Below are 17,017 nucleotides of genomic sequence, written 5' to 3'. Positions count from 1 at the left end.
ACACCAACCAGCACGTTACAAGGGAGCTGGAGAGGAACCAAGCCAGAACCAAGTCTCGAAGTCTGGGTCTAGGTCAAATCCAAGACAAGGACAGCACAAAGCAAACTGTCACATGAGCTTCAGCCACCCATATTTAAACCGTACACTGTAATAGTGCTACCCTTAATTATGCCACACCACCAGATGAAAGTGCCTCAGGTAAGATCACCACGTTACTCCTCCAGGAAAGACTTTGCCCCATTTTGGCATCAGGAACAAAGTACTTTTGCGGGGACAGGTTGGGGAATACTGTGCCCTGCAGGATGCTGCTGGATTAAGCCCTTGCCTGGATAAACATCTCCAAGTAGGAAGGAGAATTTAAAAATAATAACACTAAAACCTAAACAAACAGTCACAGTTTCAGGGCTTTGCTTTGGAATAAAAGATTAATGGACGTATTGATTGACTCAAGGGGCTGGGACAAAGGCTGACAGCCGTGTTTATTTTTTAGCATCTGCCTGTGGACTTACTGTGTTTGTGTCTGAGCAAATATTGCATTAAGGAAGCTCATGAACTAACACATCAAGCGTGGTCGGGTCGTTTCCACTCAGCCTGCAAGGGATGCCGTGCTGGGACTTACGGCAGGGGATGCCCCAGCAAAGTGAGTGGCAGGGATGGAGAAGGGATGTGGTCTTCCAGCAAAAGACCAGGGTGAAGTGTAGGGCTGCTGGCAGACCCACAACTGCTCCTGTCCCAGTGCTGCTAAACTCTGGAGAATTGAGGAAGAAACCTCATCAGTGCAGCTGCCTGGGCACTGCTGTGTATTTTGGCTGTAGTCTGGCTCTGGGGAGACCTTAGAGCCCCTTCCAGTCCCTAAAGGGGCTTCAGGAAAGACGGGGACAGAGTTTTTAGCAAGGAGTGGAGCAATAGGACAAGGGGTAATGGTTTTAAACCAAAAAAAGGGGAAGATTCAGACTAGATATAAGGAAGAAATTTTTTATGCTGAGGGTGGTGAGACGCTGACCCAGGTTGCCCAGAGAGGTGGGAGATGCCCCATCCCTGGAAGTGTTGAAGGTCAGGTTGGATGAGGCTTTGAGCAACCTGATCTAGTTGAAGATGTCCCTGCTTTTCGCAGGGAAGGCTGGACTAGATGGGCTTTAAAAGTCCCTTCCAACCTAAACCATTCTGTGATTCTGTAGTTCTAAGCTGAGACTTTTCTGCCCAATCCCCGTGTGGCAGAACCAGCAGTGCTGCCTGCAGGGCTGGACCCTGGAGAGGCAGGGACCGGGGTGCTACAGCAACAAACCGCGTTTCATATCGTTGTCAGTTTGAAACACCACCTAAAAAAAGCGCTTATTACAGGAGAGGGAAAAACCCAGAATCCTTAAGTGACCATTTTAAAGCTTTCAGCTATTTAATTGTGGCTTTCCACATGCTGATAGAGAAGACAGCGCCCTCACCGCAAAAAACCTCTCCTTCCTGAAGTGCTGTCTGCATCCCTTACATCTAGGGAGATGCCAAGCATATTGGAGAAAGACCTTCTGAATGCCCCAAAGCAAAGGAGGACGTCCAGCCTTGCAGGTGAGATGGTGGCTGTCACCCAAGGTGACAGCAAGGCAGGCGTGACAGCCCTCCACAGAGGGAGCGGGTGGGTAGAGGAGCTCCTCAACCCCACTGAGAAGATGCTTCGTTCCTCCTCTCCCAAGGATGGCTCACAGGCACCAGTGACTGCTTAAAAAGTTCTAGCTGCACTGCATTTCCACACAAAACCAGTGATAAACCTCCAGCCACGGTGCTCTGCAGCATCTCCAGATGTCCAAGGCTTGGACTGGGCTCTGCACCATCCACCATTCCCAACAACACCTGGCAGGGCCTCCATGGGGGAAGAGCTACCAACTCTCCTGGAAAACACCGAGAACTTTGCAACTAGCCCCGCCCTGATCACCACCAGCTTCACACCTCTGTGCACTGGAGATAAAAGGTAATGTTTCCAGATATGCCCCGAAGATGGTGGATCCCAGCCCTGCTTCTAAAAATGATGCCTGCGCTTTGGGGCCCCAAACTCATTTCCTCCCAGTAAGTCCCCAGGTCACTTGTGGACATGAAGCATCAGCTCCCCGCCTGCTTTAGGAAATCTTTGAAACGCGAACTCCAAATCTACGATGGAGCTACACGAAACAAAAGGGGGTCCCTTCAATAAAGCGCATTTTTTGCTCTTACAGCCTGGCTGTTCTTCCCTCCTCTCCAGCCATCAGGTCTTTAAAATCCCACAGGACTAGAGAAAAAAATGAAAAAAAGAGGCAGGCAGGAAATAAAAAAGCAGGTAGGGGAAAGAAAAAAAAGAAAAAAAAAAAGAGTTTTCTATGGCCCAGATGAAGCCTATCCCTTCTGCTAACCACGGCAAAGCAACGTTGTCTAGCGGGATGGGGGGGAACGTGCTGTGAAGGGTGGCCATGGGTGGCCGTCCCCAGCGCTTCCCATGGGTACTTACTGGTGCTTGTGCTAGTGCCGATGGTGTTGATGGTGGTGGGGACGGAGGAGGAGGAGTAGAGGGGCAGATGGCCGTTCTCGCAGGCCAGGTTTTTGTCCTGCCAGCTGGAAGCGCTGACGCTTATGCCCGAGTCTCGAGAGTTTTGCCATCCGTTGAGTTTGTCGTCGGAGTTTTGTCTTTGGTGATAGTAGTGCGTCTGCCCGTAGTCCACCGAATCCGACCGACCTCTGCCCTGGCTGCCGAAGCCACCCGACGTGCGGTCCTCCAGGTGGTTGAGCCACATGGCCAGGGCGCTCCTGTCCTCCAAGGAGGTGGCAGGGTGTATCAAGGCGTAGGACAGCAGCTGCCTGCTCTCCTCGATGTGTTGGTTGTGTTCGATCGAGTGGGCCAGGATTTTCGGCAAGAGTTTCATGTATTCGACTTTTGCCTCGATGTTTCCGGGCTTCAGTAAAGGCAGGTGGGTTAACAAGAGGGAGATCACTTTATCCTTGGATTCCTGTTGCCATTGGTTAATGATTCCTGTTGAAGGAATAGGGGGAGGGGGGGGGAAAAAAGGAAGAGAATTGAGAAATGGGCACACAGAGCTAATAAAGAAATAAATAGACCCTGGGAGGGTAAATATGACACGCCAGAGGAATGCCCCCATGTGTGAGCATCTCCAGAAACATCGCTCTCTGAAAACCCCAGTCACAGCCTGGTGTGCCGAACTGGACACGGAGAGTTACCAGATACCCCTGCTAATCACTCAAAAGGCCAAATTACACCCACCTCCACGGCCACGTATCTCCACTGTTGTTGTCCTAATGTTAATCAAAGCCACGGTTTGGCCCAAATTTTCCGTATCGTTGCAGATTACACAAAATACTACACAAGAAGCCCTTCATGGATAAACCCAACCCTTTAAAAGCACTGGTTGGAAAATGGAAAAGGTCAAGATTCAAATGAACTAACCCAGGCAAGAGCCATGGAGGGTGAAGGGAAGAAGCATCCCAGCAGGAAGACAGTAACCAAACCAGGGTGTTGTCCATCCACCAGCCCGGCGTGATAACCTGCCCCAAAGGGATGGAGGGAAGGGCTCAGCCAAAGCAGCCCCAGAGCTACTGCTCCTGTGTTAGCTTGTGGCAGACAGGAGAGCTTTTAGAAGACCAGGAAAAAGGCAAACACAGGGTTTAGCTTTAAAAATATGCAAAAGGAAAAGGCAGGGAATTACGGACCGGTCACTTAACTCCAACTCCTGGAAAACTGATGAAACAAATAATGAAACAACCTATTTGGAAGCACTTAGAAGATAACAAGATGATAAGTGACTGCCGACACCGATTTGTCAAGAACAATTTAATTTCCTTCTGCGACAGAGTAACTGGCCTGTGAATAGCTGGAGCAGCAGTCAGAGCCGTAGATCTTGATATTCATTAGGTGCTGCCACAGACGGCTTCCTCAGCAGCACCACCAGGGAAACACGCTCGGGCGAAACTACTCTAATGTGGGCACACAACTCATCAGAGAACCATATGGAGGGAGTCGTTACTGGTGATTCACCGCCAGACTGGGAGGATGGGGCTGAGCCAGGAGGACTTGTCCCGGCTGTGACACTGCCCAGCACGTCACGGGCAATAGGGGTGATGTGATCAACCTATTCAACGCGCAGGTATCGCGATAGGAGAAGTGAAAATGCTCCAGAAAACTGGATTAGAAGTCAACCTGGTCTGGTGGGAGGTGTCCCTGCCCAAGGCAGGGGGGTTGGAACCGGATGAATATCAACCAGCCAAGGCAGGGGGGTTGGAACTGGATGATCTCAAGCAGATGGCCTCAAGTTACGCCAGGGGAGGTTCAGGCTGGATATTAGGAAAAGTTTTTTCACCGAAAGGGTTATCAGCCATTGGAATGGGCTGCCCAGGGAGGTGGTTGAGGCCCCATCCCTGGAGGTGTTCAAAAGACGGGTTGATGTAGTGCTGGGAGGTATGGTTTAGTGATGATGCTCCTTGTTTGTTGTGTGGGTGTCTATTTTTGTCAGTTAGGTTGACGGCTGGCCAAGATGATCTTTAAGATCCCTTCCAACCTAGAAGATTCTGTGATTCTGTGATCTTTAAGATCCCTTCCAACTCTTAACCACTCTATGATTCAAACAATGCTGAGACCTGGAGAAGAGTCAGAAAAACACAGCTGCATTAAGGAGGTGCAAACATCTGGATGCAGGTGGGAACAAAGCGCTGTGCAGCACCAGGAGGGGAAGAGCCCGGGGCAGGTCGGGAAGCATCACACATTGAATATCACTCAAAATGCCACGTTGCACAGAAAAACTGCACTAGCCAGCCTGTCATCTGCCTGAGAGGTGGAATACGGACATGCATAAGCTGTTCTCCATGGCTCCCAGGGGTTGTAGTAATAAGTTTTGTCGTGGTTTCAGCCGAAATTATTGCACCCGGACTGACAGATGGCCCTTCCCCCCCCTCCAAAAGAGGAGAGGAAGAGATAAGGAGATTCAAAAGTTTAGAATGAACTAAACTAATTTAATGAAGAATTAATATTAAAAAAAAAAAAAGAGAAGAAAATAATGAAATGGATACAATATACACAAAACTATATCAAGCTCCCAGGATGACAGTCCCATCACCGTCAGGCACTGGGGAAGTCCCAGACTGGACCCGGCGACGGATGGGAACTGGGTTCCAGTTCTGGAGTCAGGAACACACGGATCGGGATCAAAGGCAGATGAACAGACAGGGTCATCTTCGGACATCGGCCACCGCTGGAAGAGCGTTGACCCTTTAATCCCTCAGTTTTTATACTGAGCATGGGGCAGATGGGATGGAATACCCCAGTTGGTCAGGTTTGGGTCACCTCTCCTGTCCGTTCCTCCCCACAGATGGGACCCCTCTACGGGTTTTCCGTTTCCGACCCTCTAAGGGGCAAATAATGAAAATTGGCTGACCTTGGCTGTTTTAGCAATGAATATAAGCCAGGGCCTCTCTGCACACCATTCCTTGGGATGTAGCACAACCATCGGTCTTATCACTCTGAGAACGAGCAGTTTTCTCCACGATATGCTGTTAATTTCAGCAAGTTAGAGGAGGCCTAGCTAAAATGTAAAATTACGGAACACAAAATTGGTCCGGTTTTACTTCAAACCGGGACAGGTTTGAATTGCAGCAGAGGCGAATGAGGTCAAACATGAAGAAACTACGTCCTACAGGTAGGGACAGTGATGCGCAGGGAGAGATTGCCTACAGACATTGTAAAATCTCCATCCCCAGAGATTCTTCTGAACAGCTCATACAAACACCAGTCAAGGATCACTCAGGATCTATCTAGACAACCTGGCTGACGCTTCCCAGCCCATCAGTTTCTCCTCCAGCGTTTACCAAACCCCTCTATGAAGCCTTCAAACTTTCAGTCCCTGCAGCAGGTTGTGCCCACGGGTGCCACAACTGAAAAAAAAAGTAAAAAAGTACTTTCTTCTCTTTGCTTTCAACCTGCTGCCCAAGATTTCACCAACTGAAATGCCCTGATCTCATGTTATTAAAAAAGCCCCAAACTTTAAAAAAACCCAAAACCTTCTCTGTCTGCAGTTTCCTATCCATACCAGAGAGGAAGCTGCTCTAAATCATCGATTATCCCTATATCCTTCATGTATTTTTGAGCTAGAGTAACCAAACCCACACCAGTGAAATGGAAGATCTGAATGTCCATACGCAGGATCACCCACCAGGTTTGGTCTCAGAAGACCCACGCTGCTGTCCAGCCTCTAACCCAACCCTTCCACCACCCTGTGACCCAGAAGGCGGTTCTTACAGTAGTGCTTTTTCCCAATTTGGGCCAAACCCTCCACATCAGTTCCTTGACACAACTGCGGTGGTGAGCAGCACTCACCCCTTCAGCTTCGCCCTCCCAGTTTGAAAATGTGCAACCGTTTTAATAGGAAGCCACTAGATGGCTTGCTGGAAACACCGACGGCTCTCGCTGGAACCTTCTGCAGCTCTATTTACTTCTCCACAGACCCATCCCTCCTCCAGAGCTGCTTCCCGACCCCACCACCGCTCCGAAAGGCACAAGGGACACGGTGTGGGACAGCTTTGGTAGAGAAGGAACCACTTCATCCGCAGCAGAAGGGAGTTCCACCACTCTGGGTGTCCTCCCGTTCCTGCAGAGATGCTGTGAGGTTGTTTGGGTGCTAAAGAATGGGATTTGGAAAAGCAGTGCTCGACTGAAGGGAAGTTGTAAGAAATACATGAGCGTAGCAGAATGCAAGGCCTACTCCACACACCTTCTGATGCAGTGCACACCAACTTTATCTTGGGGCCAGAATTCACCACCCTGAGACCTTCCTGCTTGCCAACGTTTTCTGCCAAAAGCACAGCGGGACTGAAGCCACTCTTTGGGGGTTCCAAATGCAACATCTCCACCTCGAGCCAGGCTCTGCCCACTGCGTAGGGTGGGCACTACCCAATGTGTAGGGTAATTCAGGGCAGCAGCAACCTCAAAACACTTTGGAGCAGCTCTGCAGCTCTTTGCACAGAAGAATTAAACATGGGGACTGGCTGAGAAAGCGGGAGGGAAGCCTTAAGGGCTCTTTTAGGGGGGACATTGAATCTAAATCCTCCTGTGGATGAAACCACTGGGATGTCCATACGGCACCTGCCTTTCACTACGTACCCCACCAGGTGGGAGGAACCTGGCACAGGGACAAAGCTGCAGGCAGGGAGAAATAAGCCCCAAATCCTTCATTTTTCTCTGCAGCGGGAGGGTTCCCATTCCTGCTTTCCCCATCCTCCCTTGCCAGTGGGAATCAGGGATAACGCCGTCTCTGTGAGAGGAGCCTATACAGCTTTGCCTTCCCCTGAAACATGTGGTCTTGGCCACAGACCGTCTCATTACTATTTCTCGTTGCTTCCACTATTTTTTCTCTAAGTCCAGAGAGTTTAGAAGTCAACGTGAGTTCGGATCGTTCGCGTTGATCCGAGGTGATGGAGGCAAATTGTGTGACCGTGAATGGCACCAGCTGAGGCTCAACACAAATCACTGTCCACCACCTCTCCTGCCAGTGCCTCCCAGCCTCAACATGGGGACCACCAGCTCCAGGATGCCAGACATGGACACAGCACGATGTCATTTAGCACCTACTGTGGACGGGCACCTCAAGAGGATGGGGCCGGTCTTTTTTCAGTGGTGCCCACTGACAGGCAAGAGGAAATGGGCACAAACTTGAACAGAAAAAGTTCCATCTAAACATGAGGAGGAACTTCTTTACTGTAAGAGTGGTAGAGCACTGGAACAGGCTGCTCAGAGAGGTGGTGGAGTCTCCTTCTCTGGAAACATTCAAAGCCCACCTGGACAAGTTCTTGTGCAACCAGCTTTAGGCAGGGGGGTTGGACTAGATGACCTCCGGAGGTCCCTTCCAACCCCGTATCATTCTGTGGACAAACTGCTTGGCCAGGTTGCCTGATTTTGAAACGCTGCTGGTTGCACCCAACACCTACTGCACCTGGGGGACACCTTCCAGACCTCTCCCTGGCACCCAGTGAAGCCTGAGCATTTGCCCACCGGAGCATCTCCCCATTTTCCGTAGGCAGGCGTCATTCTGCTGCAGGCAAAGCTTTCTGTCATGCTTCATCTGATTTATCTGTCCCCTCTCTCCCCTGCTTCTTGGCCGGCTGCCTGGGAGGCAAAAACCCCCTCTTATTTTCTCCCCTCCTCCCGCAGAGGGATTTCACCCCTTCCTTCATCACCCCTCTGTTTTGTCGTCACCGTTGGGGTGATTTGGCAGCGCTTTCGACCCAGCACAGCCAAATCCCAGTCCAGCACCACCCCGTGGGGAGAGGAATTTTGGAGCAGCTCAGATTAAGTGAGAAACCCAAAGAATCATTAAAAAAAGTGCACGTAATGTACTGCTAAAAGAAGTTGGTTCCCTTTTTACACAGGGTTTACGTAGCAAAAGACACACAGAAAGAGCAGAGCCTGGGGCAAACTGGGTGCAGGGGAGGAGGAGGAGGATGGGGGAGGCAGGTGGCCATGGCTGTGCTCTTCTTCCTCACATGGGGGGATCCTGAGCATGAAGGTCACCACTGGAGAAACACAGGATAGTGCCACAGCTGCTTCTTGGGAAACTTGCCTCAGACCTCCAAGAGATTTGGGGGGTTGAAATCACAACCCCCAAAGAGATGGAGCATTGATCCGAATGGAGCATCGATGCCATTCCCTGCCACAGCCCGGGCAGGAGCCTCTTTCCTTCTCAGCCAGCAGCAGGATGTGCACAATTAAACAGAAATGGAAAATAATTAGATCTGAAAGAGGTTTGGCTCTCTCCGAGATGGGGCAGAAGGTCAGGCTTAATCCTGTCTGCCAGAAAGCAGAGGGATCTGGAGAGGGTGGTGTGGGAGGAGGAAAGCAGAGCTGCCTTCTGGGCAGGGGCAGAAGGACCAGTGACCCCCCCCCGAAGCCCCTCTCCACCCTCTCTGCAGTGGTGTATGGGGTCACAGCCACTAATGACATTACAGCCTCATTAGTTCCCCTGGGTGCTGCTTCAAGGGTGCCCGATGTTCTCCATCACAAGGCTTTTGCTGCTCTAAGGGATGGCAAGACCATGCAGCAGGCAAAGCTAAGCACAGAGAAAGTTAGAAACTCCACCTGGCTGCTCTGAAACTCCCCAAATTCCCTGTCCTGCCCCTTGCTGTGAATGCACCAACATCTCCTTTTGGAGATGAGATGAAAAAACAACTGACCATGAGCACTCTTAAGGAGCCAGCTCCCACCCCAGCCCTGTGACCCCCGTACTGGGAAGGGATGGGATCTGCCAGTGCCCTCAAAGCAGAAAACCCCGATTTTCATTATGGGACTCCTCTTCTTGGGTGAGAAGCTGAACGAGGGTGGGACGTCAAACTACTTTCTAACATAGGATCGTTCAACCAGTACGATTTTGCTGTAGACAGCACAGCTGATGGACGTGCAGAGTCCCTGCCTATCAATGCAGCACCAAATATAGCCAGGTCCTGCTTCCAAGGCTGAAACCTGGGCTATGAATAGGTCCAGCGCTGTCCCTGAAACCGGGGCTTTCTGGCTTGAGAAAGAGGTGACGTTTGTCAATTTAATAAGTGACCACTGGATTTTTCTGACCCAAGTCTGCTTAATCGCTTCTGCATCCCTGCAAACTGTTAATTGCCTTCATGCCCAGTGGAGATGGACCCACCTCTAACATTGCACTGCCTGAAGGACCTTCTTGCTTCAACTTTGAACCTGCCTCCTGATAGCTGGCAGGGTTATCTCAACCACCAGCGAGGCACATGGAGCTCCTGAAGCTCTTAATGATGGGCTGGGAACAGTTCCAGTTGTCTGAAGGTAAAGCCAGCCTGAATGGACAAAGGCAGGGATACATCCAGTCCCTGTGGACATCTGCAGAAACCCATGCAGGTGGCACGCTGGCGTCTGCATTTAGAGACCTTGAAGGACCTAACTCCTTGGGTTTGTCTTTTATTTTTGATTTTTTTGCAAATAGAACTCTGGTCTCCACCTTGAAAACACAGGCCCTGCCCGTAGGGACAGCCCAGGACAGCCTGAACAGACACGTGAACACGTGTGAGATGCCTCCAAGGAACCACGCAAAGTGTGGTACCTCTCAAGCACTTAAAACAAACCCCAAAACAACCAACACCACCCAAGATAAACTTTTCATTTTGAAAGCAGAAATTGGATTATCCTCCTCTTGTCATGTACAACTTAACCATATTTCACAAATGAGGACGACAAATATGTTGACTGGGGCTTTGATGAAGTAGGGAAGATGAACGAGGTGTGATTTATGAGCTAAACAACAGCTTATCATGAGTAAACAGGACAACAATTAGAGACTGGAAGTGCTTTAAAAATTGCCCGAGGATTTTCCGAGTGACAAATAGTATGTTCAAATACTAGGCTTGATGTCATCACTCCTCAATGGTAAGTCAGTGCATTTAAGGGCACCAGTTGTCAGTAAATTGCTCTTAAACTACTGTTTTATTATACCCTCGTTTTCAGTTTAACAACATTTTCCATAAAAAGTTCTCAGAAGTCCATTCAAATAATCTGTCCAAGCCAGAAATGACTAAGAGTTAGATGCACGCATCTGAAGGGCACCTACCAAACAGAGCACCTTCACAGCAGGGCTGAATGGACTGGCACTCTCAGATGTCCACGGGGAGAAAAAACAAGAGTTTGTACCAAAAAATTTAGGTTGGGATCCCTCATCTTGCAAAGTGACGTGATGCAGCATTAGGGACTAGATGGAAGAACTGAGTGCTCCTGGCCAGCAACCAAGTCCTCCTAAGGATGGACCAACCCCAACCCTACATCTAGTGGCTGTTTGTTCCAATTTCTCCCAAACACTTCAGCTTGTCTTTATTTCCAGTTGAATGTGTTTGGTTTAAGCTTGAATTTCTGTGGCTTCTGGATAAATTTTGGTCTGAATTAAAGAGCTCCCTGATGTCCTGTGTTTTCTCAAGTGAAGGTACTCGGGACTCTGCACTCAAGTCACCTTCTACTCTTGTTTCTGGTAAGTTTAGAAGCTAAATGTCCTGTCTCTAACAGGTTGTGGCTCTATGCTCACTAATCCTGAGCCCATGGTAAAACTTCTGCTAGCCCTACGGTTTCCAATATCCATGTGAATCGGGTCCTATTTGGCTTGGTGAAAAGCATGAGTGGGGAGGAGAGACCATACCCCACCTCACACAGGGTGGTTTGCAGCAAAGTTAAAGCAGAGGAACAAAAAATGAAGAGATTTTGGCCTCAAGTCTGAATTTGCACTGAGCTTATTGACCAAGGGCAGGATGCTACCAGTCCCAGCCTTCCTGCAACTGGGTTTACTGGTCTGTGAGATGGTCCAGCTCCCCCACAACCCATCACACAAACGTCCTCTCCCATGCTGCGGATGCAAACCTCTACCCTGGCTCCTGCCACAGCAGCTTCACTGAAGGTGAACCGCAGTGTGTTTCCAGATGAAGGGATTTCAATTATTATTTGCAGTAATTAGCACCTGCAGGCCGACCCACTCACAATACATTGTTTGGGCGAATTTACATCATTCTCTTCCTACATCAGCCTCACTCAAAAGACCAACATTAAAGAAAACAAAGCGAGAACCTTGTTGGAAACCCTCTCTGTACCCCATCCAGAGCACATCAATACCCTCACTGTTAAACCTGGCAGCCTTCTCCCTCCACGAGGGGCCCAATAATAGGAATTTCAGCGGGTGCCTTTTCGTTACTGCAACCGACGCTAATTAATAGAAAGAAATCTCGACCATAAAAGGTTATTGCACACCTGCCAATTGCACAGGACGGAGATGGAAGCTGGTATTGAAACGCGGGCGAACCTGAACCCTGCTCCTTGTCTCACCCAAATGGATGTAAACTCATGGCTGACACGGCCAAGGAGACGTGGGTGATGTCTCTGAGCGTGTCTACAGGCCCGGGAGGCCGCAGCGCGGTGTGTAAACCTCATCAGCCTCCCCCTGCTCCCTTCTAACGGGCTTGAATTTATGCCTGCGCTAGAGCTGACCTCAGCGTGGAGCGGGAGGACCTAATCCTATACGTCTGGAGGCAGCGGGAGCCGTGCCAAACAGCATGGAGCGCCTGCTGGACCTGGCACCCGCGGCCTCCTGGCACCTCCCGCCGTCTCCGTGCTGCCGCGGCCGGGAGAGGCCAGCTCCGCATCCCAGGGACCGCTTCCTCCCAGCTCCCTGGAACCATTCCTCCCAGTGGATAAGGCAGGGTTTCATAGAGGAAAAAAGCCAAGAAAACCTCTCATCTGGCTTTTTTTGCTTTCGCTCCCTCCCGCGCGGGTCAGCCCGACCTGAGGAGAAATTTGGGGGGGTAGTGGCCAAGCTCTTTCCTTGTAACAAGCCTTGGCTAGAGCAGGGAAAAGCCAGTCTGCAAACCAGCCTGGGACACCAGGAGGGCTTGGGGACTGCTGTTCATGGCAACTGGGGCTCTGTGCCTTCCCTCCCAGAGCGACCACCCCAACAGATATGAACCTCTGGGTCCGAGGTGGCTGCACGGCTCAGACCTACCCCACCATCTTCGGTCTATAGAATCATAGAATCATAGAATCGTTCAGGTTGCAATGTCTATAGAATCATAGAATCATAGAATCGTTCAGGTTGGAAGAGACCCTTGGGATCATCGAGTCCAACCATCTACCCTACTCTACATAGTCCTCCCCTACACCATATCCCTCAGTACCCCATCTAAACGTCCCTTAAACACGTCCAGGGATGGGGACTCAACCACCTCCCTGGGCAGCCTATTCCAATGCCCGACCACTCTCCCTGAGAAAAATTCCTTCCTTATGTTCAGTCTAAACCTACCCTGTTGGAGCTTGAAGCCGTTCCCTCTCGTTCTGTCATTAATGACCTGTGAGAAGAGACCAGCACCAACCTCTCTACAGTGTCCTTTCAAGTAGTTGTAGAGAGTGATGAGGTCTCCCCTCAGCTTCCTCTTTCTCATACTAAACAGCCCCAGCTCCTTCAGCCGCTCTTCATATGATTTGTCTTCCAGGCCCTTCACTAGTCACGGTGCCCTCCTCATCACTCGCTCCAGCACCTCCAGATCTCTCTTGTATTGAGGTGCCCAGAACTGGACACAATACTCCAGGTGTGGCCTCACCAGTGCTGAGTACAGTGGCACAATCACCTCCCTACTTCTGCTGGTCTCATACAGGCAATCACTCAATTCCCTTTTTCCCTCGTTGGCTTCTGCATAGATTAAAATGCAAGATGACCTCTTTGAAGGACAGAAGGACCTTTTGTTCATCAACACCCATAGGGAGGGGACAGCCAGCCAGCAACCTGAGCCTTGTATCATGCCAGGCATGTGCACAACCCTCCCTTCCCCACCACCCACAACCCACCTTGCACCCCAGCTCCCCGAGGGTGCCAAGGAGCACCGGCAGCTCGATGGAAAATTTGCCGGTGATGGGCTGCAACCTATCGGTTCACATGGCGCTGGCTCTCCTCCGTGTTTCCAGCAGCTACATCACATTCTAAGAGGCTAAAAATACATTAAGTACTTTCCTGATGTTTCTTTTCCACCCGAGCGGCTGCTGCAGAGAAGGTCCGGGCAGGAGGGGAGGTGAACAGACCAGTGTGGGTGAAGGGAAGGGATGCCATCCCCGCTGCAGACAATACAGCTGCCTTGGAAAAACAAGGGCAAAGAGCCACACAGCCTTCAAAAGCAAAGCACTTCTGGTTATACTGCAGGATTCAGCACTGACAGGAGCACAGAGGACTTCAGGAAGGAGCACCTATCTCCATCTTTAATGATGGAGATTAAGCAGCTCTGTGTAAATTAACTACGCAATATCCCTTTGACTTGTTAAATGTTAACGGTGCAAATTTCACCACTGCAACCAGCTTGAGCATCCCCACCTCGGACTGCCTTTCTTGATCTCACAGCAGGGACAGCGTTAGCAAGAGTTGGGAATTTGGGCACTGAAGCCAGCCCCACAGACAACCCTCCATTCAGACCTTCTCATCCCACCACCCCAAAGAGGCTGATGAAACCACCCCAGGAGACCCAGCAGGAGGACAGGGGGCTCAGCACTCTCCATCCAACTTGTAAACTCAGAAGGGAGCAGAACACCCATTATTTTGGTCAGAAGCAGAACAAACTGGGAGATCCCTCAACAAAACACCCCTTAATTCACGCCGAGAGCCACGAGGACAGACGTGCTCTGCTCTACCGTGCTGCAGAGCGAGGAGAAAGAAAAAAGACGTTCACATTTTTGCCACTCTTTTCCCCCTCTACCTCGCCAGCCTGCCAGAGCTCCAGTTATTAGGAGGCTGTTTGTACAAACCCAGAAGCAATATATTTTTAGCACCGGAGAATCGCATGGCACGATCATTAAGCGTGCCTCTGCAGACAGCAACAAGAGCAGGGATTTTTTTTTTCCTCCTCTAAATTGGCTGCAGCCACTACGGTTTTTCAGCCCAAAGCAGACTTTCAGGAAACTCAGAAGGAGCGGGAGTCTTTTTCCATGACACACTTAATACCAAGCTGAAGTACACTCCATTTTCATGCCGTGCATCCGACGGGAGGTTTTATGGATTTGTTTTCTAGGCTGTATCTGTTGCACACTTCTGCTACCGAGCGTAATACCATGTATTATCACAACACTCCCTAGCAACGTGACTTTTAATTTAGTGCAGAGCTTTGCGACGTTGAGAGCATCTCACTGACTCAGAGCAAAGAGGACACGCTGGGAAACCTTATCAAAAGCCCCACAGGTGCCAAGGGAAACTACACCACACGTACAAGGGCGTTTGAGCTCCTCAACATGCCTTGGCTGCCACTGGTGTGAAGAACATCTTGGGAAAGATGAATTCCCTTCCATTTCATGGAGTGATCATAGAACCACAGAATGGTTTGGGTTGGAAGGGATCTTAAAGATCATCCAGTTCCAACCCCCCTGCCCTGGGCAGGGACACCTCCCACCAGACCATGTTGCTCAAAGCCTGGTCTTGTGGTGATGACTACATTGATGACAGCGGTGCCAACGGGTACAAAACAAGAGTGAAAATCCCAGAAGTTCTCTCCGACTGGTCAGTCCTTGGACACAAAAATGTGGGAAATGGTTCAGTGTCAGATATAAGAGCTTAGAGCCAGATGGGGCATCAACAAGGATGAGGTACCACCTTCCTTGCTTCTTACCCAAAGGCCAGAAGGAGGATAGATGCTTGGTGGACAAACCAACCAACCTCCTACAAAATCTGTCCTGAAGAGCAAAGCCAGCCTGACAGCAGGCAAGGACTCACAGAGCCAGTCTCTCTTTACTCACTGGAGCACACAAGCTCTTGGGCATCAGAGGCATCATGCTCCCAAACCTCAGAGGTGGAAGACGGTCTTTTGAAAGTGCAGGAAAATAGTGCCTGACAACAGAGAGCGTGCAAAACTGCAGAAGCACCATCAACAGCATGGACACCATGGGGTGAGATGTTTCTCCACCTTTACCCACTGGTGTGGGAGAGCAGCAGAAGGCAGGAGCACCATCCATACAGGTGGAAGAAAGCTATCACAGCAGAAATGACACCAAAACGCTGTCCTTTTTGGACAGCCGAGCAGAGGGGAATCCATCAGCCCTTGTGCATGCAACGAGGAGACAGAAATATCAGAGCAGCCGTGCCAGGTCTGATGGACAAAGATATCCCAATGAGGTCCTGGGTCAAGTGGCTTTTGTTGGCTGCCATGCAAAGTTAGCTGAGCTTAGCCAGCCTGCAGAGGCAGCCCCCCCCACGGCGACGGGACGGGTCAGCCAGGATTAAAAGGTCTAATTAAACAGGGGGCTGCAGAGAGCTTCCAGAAGTCCCATCACTTCTTGGAGCTCGTGAGCTCAGCAACGGCAAAATGCTGCCGGTTTCGCTGCTGCTGGGACACGGGTGTCCAGGTGGGAAACGAGTTCACTGTCTGCTTTCACTTATGCTGGGGTTATATTACTCATATGCTGCCTTGCGCCCTCAAATCCAGATTTTCAGTGGAATTTCCTAGGACGCAGGAAGCCAAAGAAATAAAATATGCGATTTCTGTATCTCTTCTTTGAGCCTAATCCATAAAAAAGCCCAAATCTTCCTTGCTTTCAGCGAGGAGACTTACAGGCACAACCACAGGCAGGGAGGAAATACTCCTCTGACTTCTTAATTTCAATTGCAAAAAGCCTTTTAGCAAAAGCTCAATTGAAATGCAGATAAGTTTCTTCAAAGGCTCAAAAAGAAATAAAACTATCTGAATGTCATAACTATGTTGCCTAACATGGAGAAAGGATTTAGGAGGGGGGGAAAAATAATACTAAAAATAAGTTATGAAGGGTATGTAAGGTATTGATATACAGCACATGGTTTAAACTGTTAATCATTGAACAGATTCCAGTGTAAAAATAAAGAGACTGAAGCTGCACATAATGGAGGAGTTGCTCTATTTATAAACTTCTCTGTGCAAAGGGCAGGCGAGGGCCGGGATGAGCAGGCGGCGGAGGCAGAGGGCCGCTGCTACGGAGCCTATATTTTGAGGGAAAATAAACAGATTTTTTTTAAAAACAAGAAAAAAAAATATTATTTTTTTTTTTTCTAAGCGTCGTCAACACGACCAAACGGAGTTGCCCGAGAGCCCGTGTGCCCCAGCCATGTGAGCAGCATTTGCAGCTCCTGCATGTGACAGCTCTCCCAATTTAGCCAGTAACTGACTCCCGCTGACCTGTAATAACACCGCTCCCAAATTAGAGCCCTCAATTTGACTTGGCTCCGGTCCTCCCCTCCCAGCAACAGAAAGCATCCTTTCCCCCCCCTCCCCACCTCAATCCCGGCTCCCCGAACATTCATAATCCCGTCCTTTCTCACTGCCAACTCAAACGCATATTTAGCCTTTTGTTTTTTTTGGGGGGGGGAAGGGGGATGGAGACTTGTGGGGGGAAGCTGTGGAGGGATTGAGGGGGTGGAGGCAGCGAAGGGCAGGGAAAAAGCCCGGTGGAAAAACACCCAAGAGACAAAAACAACAACAAAAAATCAGACAAAAAATTCCAAGTTGGTGACAT

The 17,017-nt window shown here is 50.0% G+C and overlaps 1 protein-coding gene across 4 annotated transcripts in view; it reads right to left on the bottom strand.

Moving 5' to 3' along the window:
• SAMD4A (sterile alpha motif domain containing 4A) overlaps window positions 1–17,017 on the bottom strand; it is a 112,626-nt gene that overhangs the window by 39,324 nt on the left and 56,285 nt on the right. For all 4 annotated transcript variants that reach the window (XM_014947059.1, XM_014947058.1, XM_014947057.1 and 1 more), the window contains exon 2: window positions 2,471–2,989. In XM_014947059.1, the coding sequence (XP_014802545.1) occupies window positions 2,471–2,989 (519 nt within the window). The remainder of the gene's footprint in view (window positions 1–2,470; window positions 2,990–17,017) is intronic.

The sequence above is a fragment of the Calidris pugnax genome, unplaced genomic scaffold (genome assembly GCF_001431845.1).
Source record: "Calidris pugnax isolate Ruff unplaced genomic scaffold, ASM143184v1 scaffold127, whole genome shotgun sequence".
In the NCBI taxonomy this organism is placed as follows: Eukaryota; Metazoa; Chordata; class Aves; order Charadriiformes; family Scolopacidae; genus Calidris; species Calidris pugnax.
This window is presented reverse-complemented; position numbering and strand designations above follow the sequence as displayed.